The sequence below is a fragment of the Lonchura striata genome, chromosome Z (assembly GCF_046129695.1).
Source record: "Lonchura striata isolate bLonStr1 chromosome Z, bLonStr1.mat, whole genome shotgun sequence".
In the NCBI taxonomy this organism is placed as follows: Eukaryota; Metazoa; Chordata; class Aves; order Passeriformes; family Estrildidae; genus Lonchura; species Lonchura striata.
Genome location: NC_134642.1, coordinates 41,410,340 through 41,435,812, shown reverse-complemented (window position 1 = coordinate 41,435,812; position 25,473 = coordinate 41,410,340). Strand labels below are relative to the sequence as shown.

General features: G+C 44.3%; 3 protein-coding genes and 1 non-coding gene across 29 annotated transcripts in view; 2 read left to right on the top strand and 2 right to left on the bottom strand.

The window, feature by feature from the left end:
• Positions 1–25,473, bottom strand: part of UBAP2 (ubiquitin associated protein 2) — a 252,161-nt gene that overhangs the window by 167,371 nt on the left and 59,317 nt on the right. For 15 of the 26 annotated variants that reach the window (XM_077789956.1, XM_077789954.1, XM_077789955.1 and 12 more), the window contains 8 exons: positions 25,040–25,218; positions 23,739–23,946; positions 22,534–22,573; positions 19,809–19,992; positions 17,176–17,242; positions 16,296–16,491; positions 14,954–15,045; positions 14,018–14,068 (listed from right to left, as the gene is read on the bottom strand). In XM_077789956.1, the coding sequence (XP_077646082.1) occupies positions 14,018–14,068; positions 14,954–15,045; positions 16,296–16,491; positions 17,176–17,242; positions 19,809–19,992; positions 22,534–22,573; positions 23,739–23,946; positions 25,040–25,218 (1,017 nt within the window). The remainder of the gene's footprint in view (positions 1–14,017; positions 14,069–14,953; positions 15,046–16,295; positions 16,492–17,175; positions 17,243–19,808; positions 19,993–22,533; positions 22,574–23,738; positions 23,947–25,039; positions 25,219–25,473) is intronic. The other 11 variants (XM_077789946.1, XM_077789953.1, XM_077789950.1 and 8 more) reach the window with 5 other exon arrangements.
• On the top strand, positions 5,400–6,370 carry LOC144248206 (interferon-like). The gene has a single exon (XM_077790149.1). The coding sequence runs from the start codon at positions 5,639–5,641 to the stop codon at positions 6,368–6,370; it is 732 nt and encodes a 243-aa protein (XP_077646275.1). The 5' UTR covers positions 5,400–5,638.
• On the top strand, positions 8,824–11,623 carry LOC110484216 (interferon). Its single transcript, XM_077790148.1, has 3 exons — positions 8,824–8,992; positions 9,096–9,194; positions 10,944–11,623. The coding sequence occupies exons 1-3, from the start codon at positions 8,824–8,826 to the stop codon at positions 11,621–11,623; spliced, it is 948 nt and encodes a 315-aa protein (XP_077646274.1).
• Positions 25,376–25,461, bottom strand: LOC116184649 (small nucleolar RNA SNORD121A). Its single transcript, XR_004149400.1, has one exon. It is a non-coding gene; the product is annotated as a small nucleolar RNA SNORD121A (small nucleolar RNA).

The following is a 25,473-nucleotide window of genomic DNA, read 5'->3' as shown; positions in this document are numbered from 1 at the left end:
GGATTCCCTCAAGAGCTCAGATCATCACCAAAGGTAAAAAACAGTACAGTACAGAGCCCTCAGTACGGAGTCCTGGGGGACACCATTAGGGACCAGCTGCCTGCTGCAAGGAATTCCATTCACCAGCACTCTCTGGGCCAGGCCAGCAGCCAGTTTTTAACTCAAGAACAGAGCGTCAAAGCCACAAGCAGCTGGTGTCCCCAGGAGAGTTCTGTGGGACACAGTGTTAAAGACTTTATTCCAAAGTGCAGGAAGTCAACGTTTCTGGACTTTCCCTCGTCCACTAAGAGGGGCACTGTGTTACAGAAGGAGATTGGGTCGGGCGGTTACGCCTTTGACAAACCCATGCTGGCTGGGCATGATCCCCTGGATCTCCTGGAGGTGCCATGTGATGGGCACTCAAGATCATCTCCATGAGCTTCCCCAAGCACCAAGGTCAGGCTGACAGGCCCGTAGCTCCCTGGATTCCACTTCTGACCCTTCCTGAAGATAAGCGTAACACTGGCCACACTCCGGGTTCCTGGGGCCTCCTTTGTCAGCCAGGACTGATTGTAAATTACGGGCAGTGGCTTGGTGAGCTTTTCCACCAGCTCTCTTATATATTCAGGTACACAGCAGGACCCCTCAAGACGAAACTTCCACACTGTACCACTGTCCCCCTAATGCTCCTATCCAGAAGTATCCTGCAATGTCAGGAATGAGGACCTCGTTGGTTCTGTCTTTTCTGAGGCAGCTGAAGGAACTAAATCACTCTCAGACAAAAACAGGAGCGGTGGTAATGACACAAGCTGGAATACAGGGAATTCAAACACAAAAGAAGAAATGCATTTGTGTAATTTTTTGTATTCTGGTGATACAACACCAGAATAGGGATTGGAGAGGTTGAGAGATACCCATTCCTGGGCACATAGCTGAAAGCATCACTGGACAAGGCCATGAGCAGGCTCTTCTGATACCACCTCCTCTCAGCGTCACACTGCACTTGGGATATCCAGGGCAAAACAGACAATGAAAATTAACTTTAAAAAACCCTTTATTGTTCAAAAGCAACAGCTTAGAGGAGACTTCTTCAACTCCATCACAATGAAAATCAAACTGCAAAAGGGAAGCAAGACACTGCAGAAGCTGCATCAACATTCAGTGCCTAGGTGCTCAGACCCAGAGCCACCTCTTCAGCTCTCTGACTTAACGAGCTCCTGAGGTTCCTGAGAAATAAACCATCAGTTTATTTAATACAACTCTATCAAAGGCTTAAAAGAGAGAATTTATTCATATAAACACAAAGAAAACAAGCATAGTGTAGGTAAAAAAACCAGAAAAATCTAATGGGAACTACAAAAAGACTTGGGAAGTGTCCCAGGCAGAATGGAAGCTTCCGACAACATTTATCAGGGAAGGCTTCCCACTGAGGTTCACAAAATGCCTCCTTGCTTGCTAAACTCCTTCTTAGAGAAGTCTGGAGGCAGCTTAATACAATCCTAGGCCCACAGTAGGTAAATGGTTCATCTCAAAAGAATTATATATGTGTAATTGACCTTTTATACAAATTTGTCCTGCAAGATGAGAGAAATATTTGTTTACACGTCTATCGAGGAAATATATGGGAAATATGGGAAAAACAAATAATTCAAATTAATCATGACAATACTCAAATAATTTTGATCAGAATTATCTATGATCCATTACAGACAGTGGTAACTACTTGTACAGTGCTCCACTACCCCAATCCTTTGAAAGCCAGATTAATAACAAACTACAGAAAAAGGTAATTAATCCAATTACTTTTGTTTTACCTCAAGCAATAACCTAGAGGTGTGTCCCCACTCAAGGGACGAATCTCCAGGCACACTAATAGAAGGCTTGTGCTGAATACCCCGGCAGTAAAGGTCTGCAACTAGAATTTACGGGAAAAAATGATTGACCCAAATGCATTAAAAGCTGCAACAGCTCAATCAGCTCAGCAACTTAACAGAAATTTACGAGTTACTTACTAGATACTTACAAGTACCACTACTTCCTTTTTCAACACTAGGAACCAAGCTGACACATACTGACAAGCGTGCAAAAATCAGTAAGGAAACACTACTTGAAAAATCTTCAAAGTATTAAACTTTAGAAGAGTTCAGCGAGATTTGACTTCAGCACTCTCCAAAACGAAAAAGTCTGTTCAACATCAGACATAGCTTTAGAAAAAAGGGAGAAGCCCAAGATACGATACTACAATTGATGCAGTGTCCTGTAAAGGGCAATAAAAGAAATTCAGCGGAACATATGATGAACGAGAGACGACCCCAGAGAGAAAGGAAAACCACAAGAAACACACAACATCATCGCAAATACATGATGTGGCACTAACGTAGGGTTCCACTACACCACAACCAACAGGCAAGAGGCAACCTCTAAAGGCAAAAAGAGAATTAACAACACCATCGCCAGCACCAGTCAACCCAACAAAACACTGCCCAAGACCACCACAGCCACCAGCACAGACTGGAAAGCACGGCCGGAAACTCCCGGCAATCAGAAAGCGATGAAGGGAAAGCTGCCGCCGTACAAAGCCGGCAGCGCCCCAGCCACAGCCACCAGCAGCAGCAGCACCACCGAGCCTCACCGGGCTCCTCCTGCCCAGCACCACCCGACAGCACCCGCAGACCCAGCGTGGCTGTGCCCACAGCCACACAGCCACACAGCCACGGCTGCCGCACGCCGCACCTACTCCTCCTCCTCGCCTGCCAACGCCTCTGGACACACGACGACACCTTCCCCGGCGACGCACTCCGCCTCCTCCAGGACATGCCTCCCAGCCACACACAGCCCTGCCGCCTCCAAGAGCCGCCCTTCTTCCCCGACACCCTCCTCCACCCCAACCTCGGCCCGCACCAAGCCGCCGCCACCGCCCTGCGCATCCTCCAGCGCCTCTTCCACACCCTCAGCTCCAACAGCAACCGCCAGCACTGGCCCAGCCACGCTCGCAACCTCCTCCTCAACAAACTGCAGCACCACATCCACCACCTGGAGCAACGCCTCCCCGACAACACCCTGCTCTCCAAAGGACCACGCAACCCGCGGCTCGCCATCAACAAGTACTTCAGGGACATCCACCCCTCCCTCCACACCCACAGCCACAGCGCCTGGGACCATCTCCGCCTCGAAGCTCGTGCCTCTTTACGGCACCTCCACAACCTCACACGTGCCAGGCGCCGCTAGCGCAGACACCCACACTCCAACCCACACCTACCACCCAAACCCACCTCCAACCCCACGCCTCCTCTCACCTGGGACCAGAGACAGGGCTGCAACAACCGCACGCCACCCGCAGCCCCCAACCACTCCCTCTCCCATTGATTCAGCCTCTCCCAGTGATACGGGCAAAGGACTTTCTCCACTTATTTCTAGACTGATTTATTTATTTGTTTCTTTATTTATTGATACACGTATTTATTTTTCTACTTATTCACTTATTTATGCCGCTGAAAATAAAGACCTACGACAAAACACTTGCCATTGCCTCTCATCTCTCTAGCACAGCAACCAGTCTCTGGGCCAGCCAAAGCCATCCTCACTCCACACCTACCCCAAGCCATCCTCCAAACCGCCTCTGCCCACTCTTCTCAATGGCACCTGACCAAGCAAGATGCTGTAGCAAACCCCTTGGAAAAACACTGCCAGCGGTTGGCCACCACCACAGAGTCCCAAAAAGAAAAACACGCAAAGGCTGGGGAGCACCGCTGCACCTCATCTGCTTTATCCACAATGTGCTCCATCCATCCAATCCATGCCTCTCTGACTCACAGACAAGGATGCAGGACACGGCCCAGCACTTTGCTCAAGCCCAGGCACACAAGCTCACTTGCTCTGCCCCTATCCACCACTGCTCTGTAGCCTTAGCCATAGAACATCACAAAAAATCACCAGGAATGGCGACTACGCAATTGGAATGCCATGCTCCCCATTACCGACCACCTCTTGGTTTTCCCTAGGCCTTAGCCGAGTCTGGTGACCAAGCACAACAGCCTCATCTTCTTGCCTGACACTGCGCTCAGCCGGACTGCTCTGTAGTTCCCACACTCTTCTGCTTTTCCCCTTATACAAAGGGAGGCTTATACCTCCCTTCTACCACTTACTGGGAACTTCAACTGACGGACACCAGATTTCAAAAACCAGGCACTGTGGCCCAGCAGCTCCATCTGACAGTTCCCTCAGGGCTCACGCATCAGCCTCTTCAAGTCCCATGGACTTGTGCACTTTCAGGTTGCCACGACGGTCTCAAACTCGACCCTCTCCTACACTGGCCTGGGGATCTACAGGGATTTTCCGCGAGGACTCCCAGCATTTGCCTTGTGTGCCTTCGGCAGCCTGCCTGGAGATCACTGACGCACAAGGTGACAAACAACCGCTCACCTCCAAATTCTCTGTCCCCCAAAGGCCTAAAACTTTCAAATCCCACAATCTGCTCCAAGCAACAATCCCACCATTTCTCCACCAGGCCAGAGGGATCATCCCCTTGCAAGTCTCTGCACACCCCAAACACCTCTTCACCTTGCCGCAGATTTTGTGCATTTTTGGAAAGGCATCTGAAACTACTGGCAAACCTACAATACTCCAGCCAAAGAAGCCAAGCTCCCTCAGCCTTTCTCACAGGTCACGGCCTCTGGACCCCCGTGCATTTTCAGAGCCATCACCTTCCAAGGACACCACACCTCTCATAGACTAAAGAGCCCTGAACAGGACGCGCTGCTCCGAGCAAGGGCTCCAGCAGTCCCAAAGCGCAACCCCATTTCTTTCATGGGGGAATGTCCTCCTTTGACCTCTGGCCGCCTCAGCCACTGAGGCATGGATCTCAAAAGCAGACCGATGCTCCGGGGCCACAGCCATGGCACCGAGCACGACAGTAACAGCAAAAGCTTTCCCTTTCCGCGACTTCTTCACTCAGCCTTTCTTGCCTGCCTTGTGGCTCGCTCCTCCCAAACACAGCAGGTGCAGTGCCTCCTTGCAAGGACACACTCAGGCCTCCAAGACCCACATGCACAGACAGCCCCTTGAACCCTGCCAGTGCCTCTGGGCGTTAACCGCAGGAGGGGAAACGCCGGCCCTCACCCACTGACATCACCGCACATCCCTTGCAACCACAAAAGGAAAACAGTGGCTAAGATGAAATTAAAGGCAAGCCTCAAAGTGAAAGGAAAAGTGACCACAACCAAAACCAGGGCTTTGCAAGTGGAAACGATGCTTGGGCACAAACAGAGACTCAGCTCAACAGCACAGACCTTGCAGCTGGCTCGGCAAGTGAAAGGATCGCCCAACACCCTCTCCAACGCACCTGACCCCCCAGCGCCTCTGGCCCAGAGCTTTCACAACCCCTTCCACCCATGACTGACACTCTGCCCGAGCACACCGCTGCCACCACAATCCTCAACCACGGCCACCCCAACAAAACACTGCCCAAGACCACCACAGCCACCAGCACAGACTGGAAAGCACGGCCGGAAACTCCCGGCAATCAGAAAGCGATGAAGGGAAAGCTGCCGCCGTACAAAGCCGGCAGCGCCCCAGCCACAGCCACCAGCAGCAGCAGCACCACCGAGCCTCACCGGGCTCCTCCTGCCCAGCACCACCCGACAGCACCCGCAGACCCAGCATGGCTGTGCCCACAGCCACACAGCCACGGCTGCCGCACGCCGCACCGCCGCTCCTGCTCCTCCTCGCCGCTCTGGCCACCAGCCTCGCCTGCCAACGCCTCTGGACACACGACGACACCTTCCCCGGCGACGCACTCCGCCTCCTCCAGGACATGCCTCCCAGCCACACACAGCCCTGCCGCCTCCAAGAGCCGCCCTTCTTCCCCGACACCCTCCTCCACCCCAACCTCGGCCCGCACCAAGCCGCCGCCACCGCCCTGCGCATCCTCCAGCGCCTCTTCCACACCCTCAGCTCCAACAGCACCCGCCAGCACTGGCCCAGCCACGCTCGCAACCTCCTCCTCAACAAACTGGATCACCACATCCACCACCTCAATCAATGCCTCCCCAACGACCCCCTGCTCTTCATAGGACAAAGCGACCCGCGGCTCACCATCAACAAGTACTTCGGGAAAATCCACGCCTTTCTCCAGGCACACAGCCACAGCGCCTGCGCCTGGGACCACGTCCGCCTCGAAGCTCGTGTCTGCTTACAACACGTGGACAAACTCATACGGCGCATGAAGCACCAAGCTGCTCTGGACCCCACTAAACCCACAGAGAACAAACACCCATCGCCAGCCAGCACCAGTAGCCATGGATTGAGTGGTGACAGCAGGAGCCCAGGCTGGGATCACTTGGTACCAGTCACACGTCTTCCAACCGATGAGCTGATGGGGAAAGGCCTATGAGCGTGGTGGCACTGGGGCCAGTATGTGGCACAGCCCACACCCAAACCACAGGCACTGGAGAGGAAGGAAGAGGAAATTTCTGTGCTACACATTCATGGACACCTACGAGACACTGGGGATACAGAAGGTATTGTTACCTGTGGAATTACCACGTTCATCCGGACTGCAACCTCACCTGATGAACGGCAAGGGGATCATGGACACTGGGGAACTACTGTGGGAATGCCAATCACTATTTATCACAGAACTCTGTTTGCTTACTTATTTAACTCATTAATTAACTTAGTCGATTATTTATTTCTTTGGCTGGCCATTTATTTATTTATTTATTTATTTATTCTTTTGTTAGAAATAAAGACTTTTTGTAAAAACCAAAAAGAATGAAAAAGCTAAGCTGTGCTCACTGTGCTCCACGCTTAGACCTGACATGCAAAGACATGGTCCCCTCAGGCTGTGAGGGGATGAGTCTCTGTCCTGCAGCCCATCTTGCCAATGCATCCTGCCTGGATCAAAGGCTATGGATAGCACGCTCCCAGGGAATGGTGGTCCTGCAGCCCCCAGGCACCTCTTACAGCTGCCAGACCACTGGGGCACCCATTTGCCCCAAATGGCATGATGCCTGCCCTGCATACCTCCTTCTCTTCCACCACCTCGCTCTGCCTTCCAGACCCTCCAATAATGCAAAGCCTTGAAAGCCACCTCCAAACCATCATCCCACCAAAGATAACCATTCTGCAATGCCACAGCACTGCCTTAGAAGAAACAGGGTGGCACAGACAAGGTGCACCTCAAAGAAGCAAGGAGGGGACCCATAAAGGACTGCAGAGATTTGGACAATTCACCCCAACACATCATTAGCAAGCAAAGAGATCCATCATCCAAACACCCCCAACTCGATATGGTCCAAACCAACCAGCACAGCATTCCTCGTGAAGGGAACTGCCCACACATCACCAGCACCGGCTGCTCCTTCGCCCTCCAACTATCAATCCAGAAGCACCTCCCCAGGTCAGCAGCTCCAGCCTTCTCCTGCATGCCACAAAGAGATTGTTTTCCTGGGCTCAAACAACCTCCAGCACTGCGTCGCTTCAAGGATACTGCTCCGTGCAAACGCAACTGATTGCTTCCCATTTAGCTGAGTGAAAAAACAACAGGACCAAATCGAGATTCATAGAATCACTAAGGTTGGAAAAGACCTCCAAGATCATCAAGCCCAGCCTTTGACCAAATACCATTAAGCCATATAATGAAGCGCCACATTTACTCCATTTTTGAACACTTTCAGCGGTGGTGACTCCACCACTTCCCCAGGGAGCCTGCTCCGATGCTTGACCACTCCTTCAGTGAAGAAATTTTCCCTAATATCCAACTTGAACCTCCACTGGGACATCTTGAGGCCATTTTTTTTTCCTATTGCTAGCTGCTGGGAGAAAAAAACAATTCCCATATGGTTATAACTTTCTTCTAGATCATCGTACAGAGTGATCCGGTTCTCCCGAACCTCCTTTTCCCCACACTAAACTCACCCAGTTCCCTCAGCTGCTCCCCATATGACTCGCTCTACAGACCCTTCCCCAGCTCCATTTCCTTCTCTGGACATGATCCAGCACCTCAGTGTCCTTCCTGCTGTGAGGAAACAAAGCTGAACACAAGATTCCAGCTGTGGCCTCACCAGTGCCCCCAGCACAGGGGGATGGCCACTGCCCGGCTCCTGCTGGCCACACCATTGCTGACACAAGCCCGGTGCCATTGGCCTTCTTGGCCACCTGGGCACACTCCAACTCGTGTCCAGCTCTTGAAAACCTGCACCCCCAGGTCCTCTCCCATCCAGCAGTTTGCCAGACACGCTGTCCCAGCCTGGAGCTGCAGGCGGTTCCTGTGACCCAAGGGCAGGACCCAGCACTTGGCCTTGTTGAACCTCACACAACTGGCCCTGGCCCGTGGATCCAGAAGACAGTGCAGATCCTTCCGCAGAGCTTTCCTGCCCTCCAGCAGAACAGCACTCACGCCCAGCTTGGTGTTGTCCTCAAACTGACTAAAGGAGCTCTTGGATTCCCTCAAGAGCTCAGATCATCACCAAAGGTAAAAAACAGTACAGTACAGAGCCCTCAGTACGGAGTCCTGGGGGACACCATTAGGGACCAGCTGCCTGCTGCAAGGAATTCCATTCACCAGCACTCTCTGGGCCAGGCCAGCAGCCAGTTTTTAACTCAAGAACAGAGCGTCAAAGCCACAAGCAGCTGGTGTCTCCAGGAGACTTCTGTGGGACACAGTGTTAAAGACTTTATTCCAAAGTGCAGGAAGTCAACGTTTCTGGACTTTCCCTCGTCCACTAAGAGGGGCACTGTGTTACAGAAGGAGATTGGGTCGGGCGGTTACGCCTTTGACAAACCCATGCTGGCTGGGCATGATCCCCTGGATCTCCTGGAGGTGCCATGTGATGGGCACTCAAGATGATCTCCATGAGCTTCCCCAAGCACCAAGGTCAGGCTGACAGGCCCGTAGCTCCCTGGATTCCACGTCTGACCCTTCCTGAAGATAAGCGTAACACTGGCCACACTCCGGGTTCCTGGGGCCTCCTTTGTCAGCCAGGACTGATTGTAAATTACGGGCAGTGGCTTGGTGAGCTTTTCCACCAGCTCTCTTATATATTCAGGTACACAGCAGGACCCCTCAAGACGAAACTTCCACACTGTACCACTGTCCCCCTAATGCTCCTATCCAGAAGTATCCTGCAATGTCAGGAATGAGGACCTCGTTGGTTCTGTCTTTTCTGAGGCAGCTGAAGGACCTAAATCACTCTCAGACAAAAACAGGAGCGGTGGTAATGACACAAGCTGGCATACAGGGAATTCAAACACAAAAGAAGAAATGCATTTGTGTAATTTTTTGTATTCTGGTGATACAACACCAGAATAGGGATTGGAGAGGTTGAGAGATACCCATTCCTGGGCACATAGCTGAAAGCATCACTGGGCAAGGCCATGAGCAGGCTCTTCTGATACCACCTCCTCTCAGCGTCACACTGCACTTGGGATATCCAGGGCAAAACAGACAATGAAAATTAACTTTAAAAAACCCTTTATTGTTCAAAAGCAACAGCTTAGAGGAGACTTCTTCAACTCCATCACAATGAAAATCAAACTGCAAAAGGGAAGCAAGACACTGCAGAAGCTGCATCAACATTCAGTGCCTAGGTGCTCAGACCCAGAGCCACCTCTTCAGCTCTCTGACTTAACGAGCTCCTGAGGTTCCTGAGAAATAAACCATCAGTTTATTTAATACAACTCTATCAAAGGCTTAAAAGAGAGAATTTATTCATATAAACACAAAGAAAACAAGCATAGTGTAGGTAAAAAAACCAGAAAAATCTAATGGGAACTACAAAAAGACTTGGGAAGTGTCCCAGGCAGAATGGAAGCTTCCGACAACATTTATCAGGGAAGGCTTCCCACTGAGGTTCACAAAATGCCTCCTTGCTTGCTAAACTCCTTCTTAGAGAAGTCTGGAGGCAGCTTAATACAATCCTAGGCCCACAGTAGGTAAATGGTTCATCTCAAAAGAATTATATATGTGTAATTGACCTTTTATACAAATTTGTCCTGCAAGATGAGAGAAATATTTGTTTACACGTCTATCGAGGAAATATATGGGAAATATGGGAAAAACAAATAATTCAAATTAATCATGACAATACTCAAATAATTTTGATCAGAATTATCTATGATCCATTACAGACAGTGGTAACCACTTGTACAGTGCTCCACTACCCCAATCCTTTGAAAGCCAGATTAATAACAAACTACAGAAAAAGGTAATTAATCCAATTACTTTTGTTTTACCTCAAGCAATAACCTAGAGGTGTGTCCCCACTCAAGGGACGAATCTCCAGGCACACTAATAGAAGGCTTGTGCTGAATACCCCGGCAGTAAAGGTCTGCAACTAGAATTTACGGGAAAAAATGATTGACCCAAATGCATTAAAAGCTGCAACAGCTCAATCAGCTCAGCAACTTAACAGAAATTTACGAGTTACTTACTAGATACTTACAAGTACCACTACTTCCTTTTTCAACACTAGGAATCAAGCTGACACATACTGACAAGCGTGCAAAAATCAGTAAGGAAGCACTACTTGAAAAATCTTCAAAATTTTAAACTTTAGAAGAGTTCAGCGAGATTTGACTTCAGCACTCTCCAAAACGAAAAAGTCTGTTCAACATCAGACATAGCTATAGAAAAAAGGGAGAAGCCCAAGATACGATACTACAATTGATGCAGTGTCCTGTAAAGGGCAATAAAAGAAATTCAGCGGAACACATGATGAACGAGAGACGACCCCAGAGAGAAAGGAAAACCACAAAAAACACACAACATCATCGCAAATACATGATGTGGCACTAACGTAGGGTTCCACTACACCACAACCAACAGGCAAGAGGCAACCTCTAAAGGCAAAAAGAGAATTAACAACACCATCACCAGCCACAGTCAACCCAAGAAAACACTGCCCAAGACCACCACAGCCACCAGCACAGACTGGAAAGCACGGCCGGAAACTCCCGGCAATCAGAAAGCGATGAAGGGAAAGCTGCCGCCGTACAAAGCCGGCAGCACCCCAGCCACAGCCACCACCAGCAGCACCACCGAGCCTCACCGGGCTCCTCCTGCCCAGCACCACCCGACAGCACCCGCAGACCCAGCGTGGCTGTGCCCACAGCCACACAGCCACACAGCCACGGCTGCCGCACGCCGCACCTACTCCTCCTCCTCGCCTGCCAACGCCTCTGGACACACGACGACACCTTCCCCGGCGACGCACTCCGCCTCCTCCAGGACATGCCTCCCAGCCACACACAGCCCTGCCGCCTCCAAGAGCCGCCCTTCTTCCCCGACACCCTCCTCCACCCCAACCTCGGCCCGCACCAAGCCGCCGCCACCGCCCTGCGCATCCTCCAGCGCCTCTTCCACACCCTCAGCTCCAACAGCACCCGCCAGCACTGGCCCAGCCACGCTCGCAACCTCCTCCTCAACAAACTGCAGCACCACATCCACCACCTGGAGCAACGCCTCCCCGACAACGCCCTGCTCTCCAAAGGACCACGCAACCCGCGGCTCGCCATCAACAAGTACTTCAGGGACACCCACCCCTCCCTCCACACCCACAGCCACAGCGCCTGGGACCATCTCCGCCTCGAAGCTCGTGCCTCTTTACGGCACCTCCACAACCTCACACGTGCCAGGCGCCGCTAGCGCAGACACCCACACTCCAACCCACACCTACCACCCAAACCCACCTCCAACCCCACGCCTCCTCTCACCTGGGACCAGAGACAGGGCTGCAACAACCGCACGCCACCCGCAGCCCCCAACCACTCCCTCTCCCATTGATTCAGCCTCTCCCAGTGATACGGGCAAAGGACTTTCTCCACTTATTTCTAGACTGATTTATTTATTTGTTTCTTTATTTATTGATACACGTATTTATTTTTCTACTTATTCACTTATTTATGCCGCTGAAAATAAAGACCTACGACAAAACACTTGCCATTGCCTCTCATCTCTCTAGCACAGCAACCAGTCTCTGGGCCAGCCAAAGCCATCCTCACTCCACACCTACCCCAAGCCTTCCTCCAAACAGCCTCTGCCCACTCTTTGGAGAAACATCTCTTGTTGTTAGATATCATCACCACAATTATATCTTGAGTCCTTGTTTCCTTTAGTAGTTTCCAACTTCCTTGCCAGTTTTTCCATCTGAAAGCCTCTTGTCAGGGAAGTCATGGACCTAACGGAGATATTACACTAGAGGGCTACAAACAAAATAAGTGCATCAGAGCACTTCTGGTATCAAGATAGGTTACAAGTTGTATTTAGACTGAAGAAGTCTTTGAGCTGACCTTGCTGTGGCCTTTTACCTTTTCATCGGACCTTACGAAGAAGAAGCAAACTGAATTTTGAACTGCATTTGCAGTGACAGACAATGGTCTACAGGGAATGTCTCTAAACCTAAAGAGTAGGTTTGCATCAGGCATTAGGGAGAAATTCATTACTATGAGGACTGCAAGGCACTGGAACATGCCCTAGAGTGAGCCAGAATACCACATTCCTGCAAGTGTTTAAGGCCAGACTGGATGGGTTTTCTGCAATGTGATCCAGGAGAAAGTTTCCCTTCCTATGGCAGAGTTGCTTGCAATCAGATTACCTCTTTCAACTTAAAGTATTTTAGGACTCGTGCTGACATTTTGGAGGACTATGGAACCAAAATAGGAAGAGGTAAGAGCTTGAGGAGGAAGGAACAGAAGTGTGACGGCAAAGAAGGTAGTCCCATTTCCCATCCTCCTATGTCACCTGGGAGATGAAGGTAGAGAAATTTATAAGTGAAACTGAGTCCAGGAAATCATGAAAGGTGAAAGGAAGGTGTTCTGTAGATTTGGTTTTATTTCATTATTTACTTGTCAACTGCATGATTTGATTGCTAGTGAGTTAAACTAAATTCCCCAAGCCATGTCTCCTTTGCCCATGACTGCAACCAGCAAGTAATTTCTCTCTGTACTTACCTCACCCCACATGCCTTTCAGGGTGTACTTTCTCCCTTGACTAGATGAGGTGGGGAGTGATAGAACACCTTGGTGGTCACCAGGCATCTAGCCATTTTTAAGACATTACAATATATACCTCTTGGCCCTGCAACTTCAAATATTTTGCATCTTGTTGCCATAAAGATATTTCAGTTGCATTCAGATGCATTTCAGTTGACAGTTTCTCAAGTAGCACAACTTCCTCTAGTAAAAGTCTTTATTCATGTGCTCAACTTTGGAGTTTTTTTACAGAGTCTGCAGTCTGACAGGGTTTTGTCTGAGTTGTCCCTGTACTCACCTTTAAACTATCTGACCCTGACTGCTCCAAGGTCTACATGGAATACCTGGTACTTATTTGGGCCTTACATTATGGCATTCATCTAGTCTTCTCTGATCACTGCTCCATTTCTGCCTCAACAGATACACCACATCACTCTTGTATGTAACTGTTCTCAGCTACCTACTACCAAACCTTCTCTCCAAGTTCCTTAACCCTACATATCTGATAGGAAAATTTTTTATCATTTTGCAATCTAGACTGAGGCCCCTTTTGCATCTATCTGGAAGCTCAGCCTGTCTCATATGCCATTTGCATTCTGGATCCATATAAGGAAAAAAACTTAGTACAGCCTCCCTCTTACAGCTCACCTGCATTTGTTGCCATGATGTACATGCAAAGACCTATACCTATGACAACATCCAAAATCTCAGATACACCTACTGGCTACCAACTTGTGTACCTGCTGTTCAACTTTACCTCTTTATAAAAGAAAACACTTAGGACTTCACTTAGATTAGACAAAATGTCATAATGTTGTTACAAAAATTTGACATTTCTCACTCAGGAGCACAGAACACACTTGTGTCTATTTAGAGATTTGCAGCTGGACAAATGCATGATGCAACAGTTGCTCTGTATCAATTTACATAATCCTTGTATAAATTTAAAAAGAAAGAATATAGAATATAAGTAAAAGCTCTTAACCACTGTTAAATGAATCAATTTATGTGGCACAAATGATCAACAGTGAAGACAACTTCTTTAAAATTAAGTAAGTCATTTACTTACCATTGGCAGTCTGGATTGAAGCATCTGGAGATCATCATAACCATAAATCTGCTTTAAGACAGATAAAAATACAATATCATTATAACACTTTTTTCTGATGCTGATCAGTTTGGGGCTTTGAACTGAATTTGACTTAAGCCCAGTCTGTGTTAAAGATCTACAGTCGTATGTCACATTGTGTTATCATGGGGCACTGCAGCATTTCAAGGAGAGTAGGACTGAAGTTAGAAAGGTTTGTCACTCTGATGTTGTTTCCTGATGACAACTTCCTCTGAGGAGAGTTTGACTGTCTCATCTTCAGCACAGTTTTCACAGACACATCATTCCTGAACTTATGAAAAATCTACTGGGCATTCAGATTTGGTAGTAAGAACAGCCCTCTTTGCTGTAACCATTACTTCAAAGAGCACTAAGATTAAAGAGTTGATGACTTGACCACAACACAACCTCCTGGGTATCTCCTCACATTTAGTTTGATATAGAAAAGTTACTGAAGGTTCAGATTCAAAAACCAGATAACCAAAAATACGTTGAAGCTGGTCAGACATCAAAAAGCTATGTGCAGTCTTTCAAATCATGATAGACAGGCCACATGGCACATTTGAGTCACTACTATGGCAAATCCATTCTAGTAACACAAACCTAAAATAGCCTAAATTTACTCAAAGGGCCTAAAACCTGTTAACACTGAAAACCATAGCCACACCCATGTTTAGCTTCAACAGTAGCCAGATCAGGTCTGTACCAGAAGCTCTGCAGTTTACAATCAATAGTAAGCCTCTACTGAACATATTTCAGGTGTTCTTAGTATTTGAAACAAGAATTCCAGGTGTAACATGTGCCACCAGAAATTACTTGGCATAGACAGTAGCAGGTCTGGAGGGCCCATTTGCACCAAGAGCTAAGAAATCAAAGAGAAACAATGAAACTGCTTACTGGGTAGGCAGGCAGAAGTCCTCCAGGTCCCACAATATACTGGTTATGCAACAAGGGTGGTACACCTTGGGGCAGGTTTGGGGGTGCTTTGCCTGTAGAATCAAAATATAGACACTTTAACAAGCCTTTAAAAAAGGCTTCAGCATTGAGATAAGATAGCTCACAAACTGTGACAGCTACGCCATCTTACATTTTAAAGAGGAGATTTTGTGCTGTTTGACGAAGGTGCTCAAAATAGCCTGAAGAGTTTAACCATGTCTCAAGGGAGGGAAAGCTTGGGCTACTTTCTCGTGAAAACAGTCCTATCACAGAATAGCCTGAATTTGTCATTTACTTTGCCCAAGAAGATTACAAGAATTACAAGAGTACAAGGATAACAAGATTACAAAACTTCTGTTTTGCTCAGTCCTTTCCTGAAGGCAAATTTAGAAATCGTTCTCAATCTGAGAGAGATAATTCTCTCCTTTCATTTCCTGCTCTGTCAATGTATTCCCTTTATCTCCAGCAATAGACTGGAAAGCGCTAAATGTTGCCACCATGCTTTCTGTGGTGACTTACTACAACTAGGAATAGTAAAGAGAAGACTGAAATGGTTTCAGCTGCCTTCATGAAGCAGTGCTAGGAAGCAGAACAGTAGAAGAACAATGCATTTTGGCCAGTCACAAGACACTTCATTTACAAGCTATAGAAATGAGAAATACTTCTGCAACTAAGCCTGATCCTTAACAATACATCACTTACTTCTCTATATAAGATTTCCTTTTATCAGTTCAGGATCATCAGAGAAGAAAGAATTTAGCATCACTTCAACTTCAGTGCAAGAAGCCTCCCAGCCCTCCTTCTCCATGGACCCTCCCTTCTGAAGTGCTATTTTCTGTGCAATGACCCAGACATTTCTTTCCCTTCTGTGGAAGTGGCAGTAGGGATGTGACACATGATAATGAGGTCACTACAGTATATTTTGATACTGCCAAATAAGTCACAGAGCAGCCTGAAACTAAAGCTTATGTGAACTCATAGTCAGGAGCTAATCACAGCTCAGAACACAAACTGGGTGAATTTTCTAGCCCAAAACTTCCCAAGCCAGAACTGTTCTGGTGTGTATTTATAAAGCTCTTTGGGGATGGAATATGCTATACAAATGCCATATAACACCCTAACAAATATTTCAAATACATAAAATCAGGAAACTTTATTTCATAAGCCAGCAAATAAAGCATGCTGGAAATGCCAGTGAAGAGTGTGGACTTCTTAGTGTTGTTATGGAGGGTCAGATGCTCAACTGACATCCCCGCTGACTGAAATCCTCTGTCTATCCACGTGACCTGTCAATACTGCCAACCTGAAGACACTAAGGGAGCTGCCCGTGTGGTAGCAGCTGGTATAGACACACTGGTAACACTCAGGCCAAGGCTGTTGGTAGTGTTCATACTGCTTGTCATGCTGACAACCGAGGAGGTGGTGCTAGTGGCTGAGGTTGAAGCAGTTGAAAAGGTTGTTGAGGGCTGGAGCGAAGTTGTGTTCTCAATACTAGTGTGCTAGAAAAGGAGACAAAAAGAATGAGGATCACAGAGCAAATAAACCACAGTGGAAGATGCTGGGGAAAAGGGAAAAAAAGCCCAAAACAACAAAAACTTCTAAAGTAACAGCAGCACATGCAAAAGATATGCATTGTCTATGTACCAAGCAAGCAACTAAGTTGCATGCTTATGATGCTTTTGCGATTTAAAGAAAATTATTGTATGAGAGCTAAACTCAAATTGCTGTACCACCACAAAATTGTAATACAGTAACTCAAATGTAACATATAACATTCCATCACCTGGCATTTTGTCAGCTAACCTCTCCAGTGCAGATTGCTAACAGTCCACATTTTGGAGACATTTCAGATTGCCATTTTGAAGTTTGTTTTTGTTTTGTTTTGTTTTGTAATAAATTAGTTGTAAGCAATTTTTTTTAATTTCATCCCCTCTAGCTGGCACGACAATTTCCCTCAGCTGTGTGACTGGCAAGTCTCTGTCATAGCTATTCCTGATCTAGTACAAATCACAAGTGGTAATTGCTTTTCCCCCACTAGAGGGCTGACAGTCCTTCTTCCCTGAAGTAAAGCTCTTCTTTTGGCTCTTGGGGTACTGAGACACATCCAACTTTAAGAGATGGTCATAATTATAAGATAAACCGACTATTTGCCAAGCACTTCTTTCAATACTAACAAGACTTACCACATGTGATGTGCCTGAAGACAACACTGAGGCAGGAGAGAGGCTGGTCTGATGATTGGGAAGGGAGCTGGAAGGAAATTGTAAAGAATTTATAAAATTAATTTTCCCTTTTTAACAAATACAGATATGCAGTAGGGCATTAGCTGAAGAATTAAAATTCTAGGTGTGTGTACACACCTACAGTAACAGAGTAGTTAAAGAAAAAATTACATGTAAGAGTGTGTGTATACATACACATACATATGTATACATACACTCTTACATGTATATGTGCATGTATACGTGTCTGTATCAATACAGACACCTCTACAGGCACTTTTTCCTTTAATTAGTACCCTACTACTTTTTAATGAAAAAAATAAAGTACAGGGTCATTATTATTAAGAAGAAACATCTAAAACTCCATTTGTTTGTATTTTTCAATTTATTGTATCTTCAGAAAAACTGTAGTTGCTTTAGGAATCAAATAGCGATGACTCCATGACATGGACATGAAGTCCAAAAATCAAAACAAGGTTCACACAAGCGCAAGCCTGGCTTCTCATTCTTTCTCTGCTGCTGCATACCATGGGGGACAGGTTTTAAGTGAGGCAGTGCTTTGGTTTGACTCACTGTGCTGTTTCTCACATTTTGAGTTGCATAACATTAACTCGAACAATTAGAACTGCAGGGTACTTGTCTCATAATTCATCCAGAGATCTTTAAACGCCTCCCTGAAAGGTGACTGAAACTGGCATTTGAACATTTAAACCAACAAGTTATACCTTATATTCAAGGTCAAGAATGTAACCTACTGTATAGGGTATGCAATAAACTGAAACGACATAGAACAAAGGTAACTAAAATGAAGATATACAACACCTGTATAGATTGGTGCTCAAAAAAACCCTCCCTATTAAATAAGAAGCAGGAGAGATCCTAACAACAAAATTAGTTTAGTGCTTTCTACAGAAATAGCCACAAGAAAACACAGTTTTCATACCAAAGCTGACAGCTTCATTATATGACCTAATTTAAAGGCAAACACTTCTGGTAGCTCTTCAAGACATGGGCTCAGAATAAACTTTCACAGTTTCATAGATCAACTTTCAATATTGTCCCCTTTCTTTAGGAATTGGAACAACATCACTTCAGGCAGTAAAGGAAACGCAAGTTTTATACCACTCCCTTATCCACTCTCCCCAGCTCCTTTGACAAGTGTTAATTCACCATCTGACCTATGGTAGAGACACAGACGACAGCCATCAGCTCTATGAAGAAAGACACATTTGGATTTCAGGTATCCTGATGATGGCTGAAACTTTGTGTCTGTCCAACAGCATTGCCCTCCAGCTGAAATTTCCATCCATTTACATAGCTTTTCAACAAACCAGGGGAAATGTGACCAATGTAAAGGGAATAGTTCTTGCTCAACATATTTACTATTTTATTCAACAAAAAAATAGAGTGTTAAAAGAAAATAAACTATGTACTAGTTGTGAAACAGGAAAAAAACTCGCTGATATCCCAGATCAGTTTATTGTATTAACAAATACAGTACAAAGGCAAACATCAAAAATGTAACTCAATCAATAAAGCTTCAGGATTGTCACCCTGATGCCTTTTTCGGGCTTCCTTAAAACCAGAGGCCAGACAAAATTAAGAGAATAAAAAGTGATTATATTTATTGGAGGGCCTTCAAGTACCTTAAGAGCATATGAAGCCTCCCCAAGGATTACACCCAGACATGGATGACCAGTCACAAGTTTTCACACTATTAAGTTTGGTCAATTTGCATATTGGCAGTTAATGTTTCAATTACAGCTTCAGTTAATTAAGTCATTTACCCCAAGACTGCTCCCCACCATCTCACTTTTGATTATACTTTCCAGGGCCTGAGACAGTAAGGTGTCCTTGAGTCCCAGACCTAAAGAGGAATTGTTTTGTCAAACCAAAATGTGAAGACACTGTGTAGCTAACACTCTATATGGAGTTTAGAGGCAATACACTAAAGAATTGCAGGATTGCTGCAATTAAAAAATAAATGAAAAATGTAAAAGTTAAAATCCTAAGGCATCAACCTGACTGACAATGTAACAGGCATTCAGAAAAACAGAGACAGTGCTAAAGAGCTGAATTGTGCTAGATGCACTTCCAGGAATATCAAACTGTTATTTTCAAATCTCTTAAGGAAATATCTTAGAAAAAGAGAGTACACACAGTTTCCCTGTGAAATTGCTTCTAGGTTTTAATTTTAAGAAATACAAATACAAATGAGACTACACTATTTCAAATTTGCCATGTAATAAATTGTTAAACAATAATTTCAAACATATAACACTGAACAAAAACAGCAGGCACAAAGTAGGAAAAATAAACTGGGGGACTCAATTTAGCAGATTTAGCTAGCATGATTGAAGCAAACCTCTTGAAACACAAAGCTGTATATGTATCATGAAAGCTTGAGGGCAGCAGCTGCTCTGCCATTAGACGGCAGCCCAGAGCTGCCTTTTGTTGTCCTCTGAATCTCCCTCCTAATTGTGGTTCACATCAGAAAAGGGACCCCTGGTGCCTTCCAGCCCTATATGGAAACACTCTTAGACCTGTCCTATCCTCAAAACTGACCGCCTCAGTTTACCACAACTTTACTGTACCTGCTCAGCTGGGAGAGTGAACTGCTGGACAGATCACTGGACTGAGGCAAGGTGGGCAATGCTGCCATGTGCTGTGATGCTGAAGGCAGAAGTGAGGCCGTGGTAGACACCACACTGGGCAGAGAACCAACTGAAGGTAGTGAGGGAGAAGGGTCTGTCTTAGGTGCTGCAACTGATGAAATAGCTGCAACAAGTTAAAAAGAGACATTCAAATTAAAATTCCAGCATACCTGACATCCCAGCCCAGGTGGCAGGAACACAGTAGCATTCTCCCCTTGGTCTGCAAAAATCTGACCATTAAGAACTGATAACCATATCAAGCACTTTGACTATGAAGGAAAATACAAATAGAACTGAACTATCATTTTTCCCCTTTAAGCTCTCTACTTATAATAAATGTACAATTATCATTCTACACATGTAATAAACAACTGTCTTCTGCACTTCACCTGCCACTATCTGGATTACTAATTTACACATCAATCCAAAATTTCTTGCTTTTGGTTCAGCAAACACAAGTAATTTCTGCCTTTTCAAGGCACTGTACAAATCTAGTTTCACCTACAGCTCTGCTTCTTCATTCAGACCTACGCAGCACCCTTGGGGATGGAGACTGAGATTGCTGGAGTATAGGGGAGATAACTTATCACTTCGGTATATTCAGTCAAAAGTGTACTGCAATAGAATGAAAAAAGCTACAATGAAAGGCCAGAACTGAGCATACATTAAGCATTTTTTATGGCTAAGGAGCTGTCAAATATTGACTCACTTTACTTAGGTGATAAAAAGTGTTAGGTTTTATCTTACATTTTTAGGCTACACAGAAAAAAACTTGTTTATAGGATCACCATACTGTGATAAGATGCCTAAAAATTCTATTGCCCAACATGATTCCCACCTGTTTCACTTATTTCTACTCCTACAAAAAATAAAAAAGAATTAGAGACACTCACGAATAAATCTCAGAAAAGAGTTGAGCCCTACCTTCTGCTGGGCCATGTTCCACACCACACCAGGGTTCACTACCTAGTGGATTATCACTAACTTGTAATGTATGTGAAGACACTTTTAGATTGGTCATCAAACAAAAATCAAATACACACTTGGAAGTTATATATTAGAGTTTGTTCACTTTATGGATTTGATTTCCTAGCTAAATGACCAAAGTCAGGTTGTTGGGTTGCAATGTAAACAGGAATTAAAAGGTCCTGGCCTTGGCAATAAGGATGGCCTCTAAGAGAAGGAAATCCAAGCGACAAACATGGTCATGAAGGCAGCAACTATATCACCTAGTAACTCCTGGTAAAACTCACATAAAAAAGGAGTAAATAATATTTAAAACTCCCAGTATATTAAGAGCAGGATTCCAATCTTGAAGTAAAAGTAGACGTCCCCAACACAAGGGACAGAATCACCATCTTAAGATGTCCTACGAGATGCCTGAATGCAATGTACAATACGAAGAAAAACAGGAGACAAGTACAATGATCAGGAGTAAAATACATCAGTTGTACTTTGAATTAAGGATTTAGGCAGCTTGAGATCTGGATATTAAAGAAGAACAGCAAAGAAGAGAGATGCACAACAGAAAACACTATAATACATACAAAAGGGAGAAAGTACTTATAAAAGTCAAGAAAAACTCAAAATAATTTGGATGCATGAAATAGACTTCATGGAAGAAGAAATCAGAAATGCTCTCAAAGGAGAACTGGTATAGGAAAAGAGACTAGTAAAGCCACTACAGAATACAAAAGTATTAGGAATACTCAGATCTTTGTTTTCTGTAGAAAAAAGGACAGATTCTGTAGTGAATTTCATAACTTGTTTATTAACTCTGTACACAACAATAGAAAAGTTCTTCTGTTGAAAAGCTGTCTTTGTATACTTGAAGTGTGTACACTCCTGCTCCTTTAAATTCAACTTGGCATTAACAAAACACTGATCCACTAATGGTCTACCTGAAGAGATGTTTAAGAGGAGGTTAGATCTAAAATTGAGGTGTTGGAATTCCAAACGATTTTAATTCACATGACTGTCCTTGAAAACTTCCATTGCGCAGCACAAAGATCAGAAAAGTGAATACTATACTTTAATTATTTTAACTCCAAGGAGAGTTGCAGGCCTGGTACAGGTCCATGCTACATTACAAACATTCCAAGATGAAGAAACTAACACTTATACCAGAGTCAATACTGAAGTATTGTTTATAAGGTATTAAGAAACTCAAAAGAGGGAATGTGTTTCTCATCTTTATTCTCCACAGGCTTCTAACAGGGCAGAGATAGAACTATACCTATAGTTACTCAAAGAATGTGACTTCATTTCACTACAGCTAAATGCTATTTGCAGCTTCCCAGCTCAGAACTGGAAGAACTGCTAAAAAATTTCATATTTATTTCTAATTTTGTAAATTTTATTTTATATTAAATGATTTCTGACAGGTAAATTCAAAAAGAAAACCAACAGCAAAGCAGCTCCTCTAATCCAAAGGTTGTTTAGGTTTGTAGATTTAATAGACCTGCATTCATATTTCAATTGTAAACAAGAAGCAAATGCTGCTGCATTTTAGCAAGCACAAATAAAGTCAAATGGGTCAGCCATAAATTAGTCATGGAGAACAATATAAAACCTTAAACCCAGTGTCACTGATATGCTTGTGTGCACAGCAAGTAGCAAGGAACAAACAGAAAGTCCTGTGCTCAACCAAGCTTTGAAAACTTACTGTCAAGTGTTGCCTGTGTCCTAACACCACTGTGCCCATTCTGTAAAAAAAGAAGAAATTAATTAATAAATCATCTTAGAGGTATATTAAATGCTCAGACTGAATCACACATTGAACATGCGTCATGCAAAATTCTATATTCATACTAAATTAAACAAGGCAGAAAATTAAATTTTTACTGCCTTAAGAAAAACTACATCATAAAGTTGTCTCAAGTGCAAGGTGTCCTAACATAGAGAAACCCATACACTGCCCATAATACACCCATCAGCAGCAAACCTGCCCATGTACTGTATATAACAAATTTCAGGTTCACACCAATATGAAAGAAGGAATTGCATTAACATATAGGAAATGGTTGTGCTTTTGATCTAATGCAACTCACAATTTTAACTATCCAAGTTACACAGAGACGCCAAATTTTTTCCATTGAAAGATAAGACTTGAGAAGCACCAGTTGTTTTTTGGATAACGCTGGAGTACAGAAGTGGATAGTCTATGCTTGATCCTCACCAGTACATACGAGCTAGTGCAGAAGACAAGTGTGACTGAGCCAACACATAACAAAGGCCAGAAGTAAATAAACTTACAAACTCTCACAAGTTCCTAAAACATTCAAAAAACTCAGCTCTTTAAAAACAAACCTACATTCCATATACCAAGACAGCAGGTGTGTCTGAATCTCCCATGAGATTCTTTGTCCTATATCAGACCTCTTCTTATGCTTATCAAAATAACACATGAAACTAATTCCCCCAGTGTTCAAATACAACAGAAAAGTAATACTGGAGGGGCCAAGAAAAAATTTGGATTAATTTGCTAGGTGCCATGTAAATTTAGTAAATAAAATACATTTTTATAGGAACTGTCAAGCTACTAGCTATGGCAAAATACCATAACTAATATTTACATATAGAGACACTTCCTTAGCTTGAGAGAAGGAAACTCGAGTAGAATTTTAAATGTTACTAAAAAAAGGTCAAAACACAATTTAAGATGTCAACACCCACAAAATCAGATGCTCTTATATCCCAAATACAGTATTACCAAAAATGACTACACACAGGAAAAGCAAAAACAAGTAAGAGGGTGGGCTTGGGAACCAAAGATACCACTTGGCTTGGTTACAGCATTAATGTATCAGGGGAATACAAATCTAACACAGGTAAAAGTATTCTTAGGTCCTGTTTCTGCAATGAGCTCACCGTAACTGCAACAGGGGTTGGTTCAGACGGAGCCATGGAGCTTTGGTACGCTATCCTGCTATGCACAGAAGTCTGGTCATAGGAGGAAGCTGTTACTGGGCTAGTGCTCTGTGATGAGCAAGTCAGACTGGAAGAGCTGATGGCAGAGGTTGTGTAGGTGGAGTCCTGTGCTGTATTGGATATGGGCAAAGAGGTATTCAAAGGATCACTGGAAAAAAAAAATTATTTACCATCTTGGTAAGTATTTCAAATACCTTCATGAAAATATCAGCTTCTATATAGCTATCTAGAACTACCTTAAGCATACAGAAAAATCTACACTATTTATATTAGAAAATCTAAGAACGCAAAAAAAAAATAAATTGTAATATTGCTTTGGTTGTCACTAATCACTGCTTCAAAACATCAGTTGCACTAAGCACCATTCATCTTCCTCGATCCAGCCCAAACAAGGCAAGCACTTTTCCGTCATGTTATTTCCACCTTTTCCAAGGATAAATTAATGATAATAATCTTACTTTTTTAAACAAGCAGAATTTATAAAGTCTAGTATATAATGAATAACAACAATAGAATTCTTTTTACAATAGAATTCTAATGTTACAGAATTAATTATGCAAAGAGCTAAAAAATACTTTAAAACATGGAGGAATATTGTATTGCCCACTTAGTTTAAATATCATACATAAAACTAGGAGTTATGTGGAAGTTCATTTTTATTAATATTTCTGAATTAATTTCAGGAAGCTTTTTATTGATGCCAATTTTTCAATGAGTAAAGAATTAAAACTGGTTTACTGGAACACTGGCACTCAACATTGGCTGTTGTAGCATTTCAGTGAGAGCTTCTACATACAAAAAGCCTAGCCTCTTTTCTCATTTTCTCATCCTGTAGGAGCATCAGATCTGTAACCTGGCCCCGGTCTACTAACTAATACAGTAATACTTTGCACTAATATAGTACAAAGATCAACTCTGCTGGATCAGATGGAGAACAGCATGAGTAGTGAGGAACAAGCCCCCAAAATACTTGAAAATCAGGGCAATTTAACATGAGAAAAATTCTATAAAGGATAGATTATTTAAACGTTATTTATGTTCATGTCATCTCCAGCCTCACATATACCCACCCAGGTAAATTTTGATTATCATTTGAGTAGAAATTTATCATTTAAGATACAGTCCACAGAAAACAAGTTATCATATTTTCTCCTTTCAGTACATTGTAACCCTGTAATGATGTTTTTGGCACAAACTTGACCCCCTACAAGAACACCTGAGAATGCAGAAGGGCAACTCACACATACTTTACAGATTTTGAATATAAGCTATTGTTGGTCATCTGGTTGGTATTCTCACTGCTTGAAGTTGATCCAAACTCTGGGAGTGTAGGCTCTGATCCAAACTCAAGAGCTCCAAACTGAACATTTAACCCTGTTATGTCTGCTGATCCAGGCATCTCCACAGCAGAAGAAGGAATCTTAAAGGGAAAAAAAAGAAGCAACTTGAAATTAATCCACTTATTCTGCTCTAATCTGGAGCTGAAGCAGTAAAACATACTATTCCACAATAACAAAGTATCATCTTTGTACATCCCTTCCACCTCCACCAACATTCATACTGTGGCTACTAAGTCAATCTAAAAATCACTCAGCAACAGCCATCTTCCATACAGAGCAACCAGCTATGTGCTTGCAAAAGATATCATCACAGTATTTTGGACCTAATAACTATC

Excerpts from the sequence above, each read along its gene's own strand:
- LOC144248206 (XM_077790149.1), top strand. The coding sequence starts at position 5,639 with ATGGCTGTGCCCACAGCCACACAGCCACGGCTGCCGCACGCCGCACCG.
- LOC110484216 (XM_077790148.1), top strand. The coding sequence starts at position 8,824 with ATGATCTCCATGAGCTTCCCCAAGCACCAAGGTCAGGCTGACAGGCCC. Across the intron at positions 8,993-9,095 it reads AAATTACGGGCAGTGGCTTG|AAGTATCCTGCAATGTCAGG; the intron begins GTGAGCTTTTCC and ends GCTCCTATCCAG. Across the intron at positions 9,195-10,943 it reads AGACAAAAACAGGAGCGGTG|AAAGCGATGAAGGGAAAGCT; the intron begins GTAATGACACAA and ends CCCGGCAATCAG.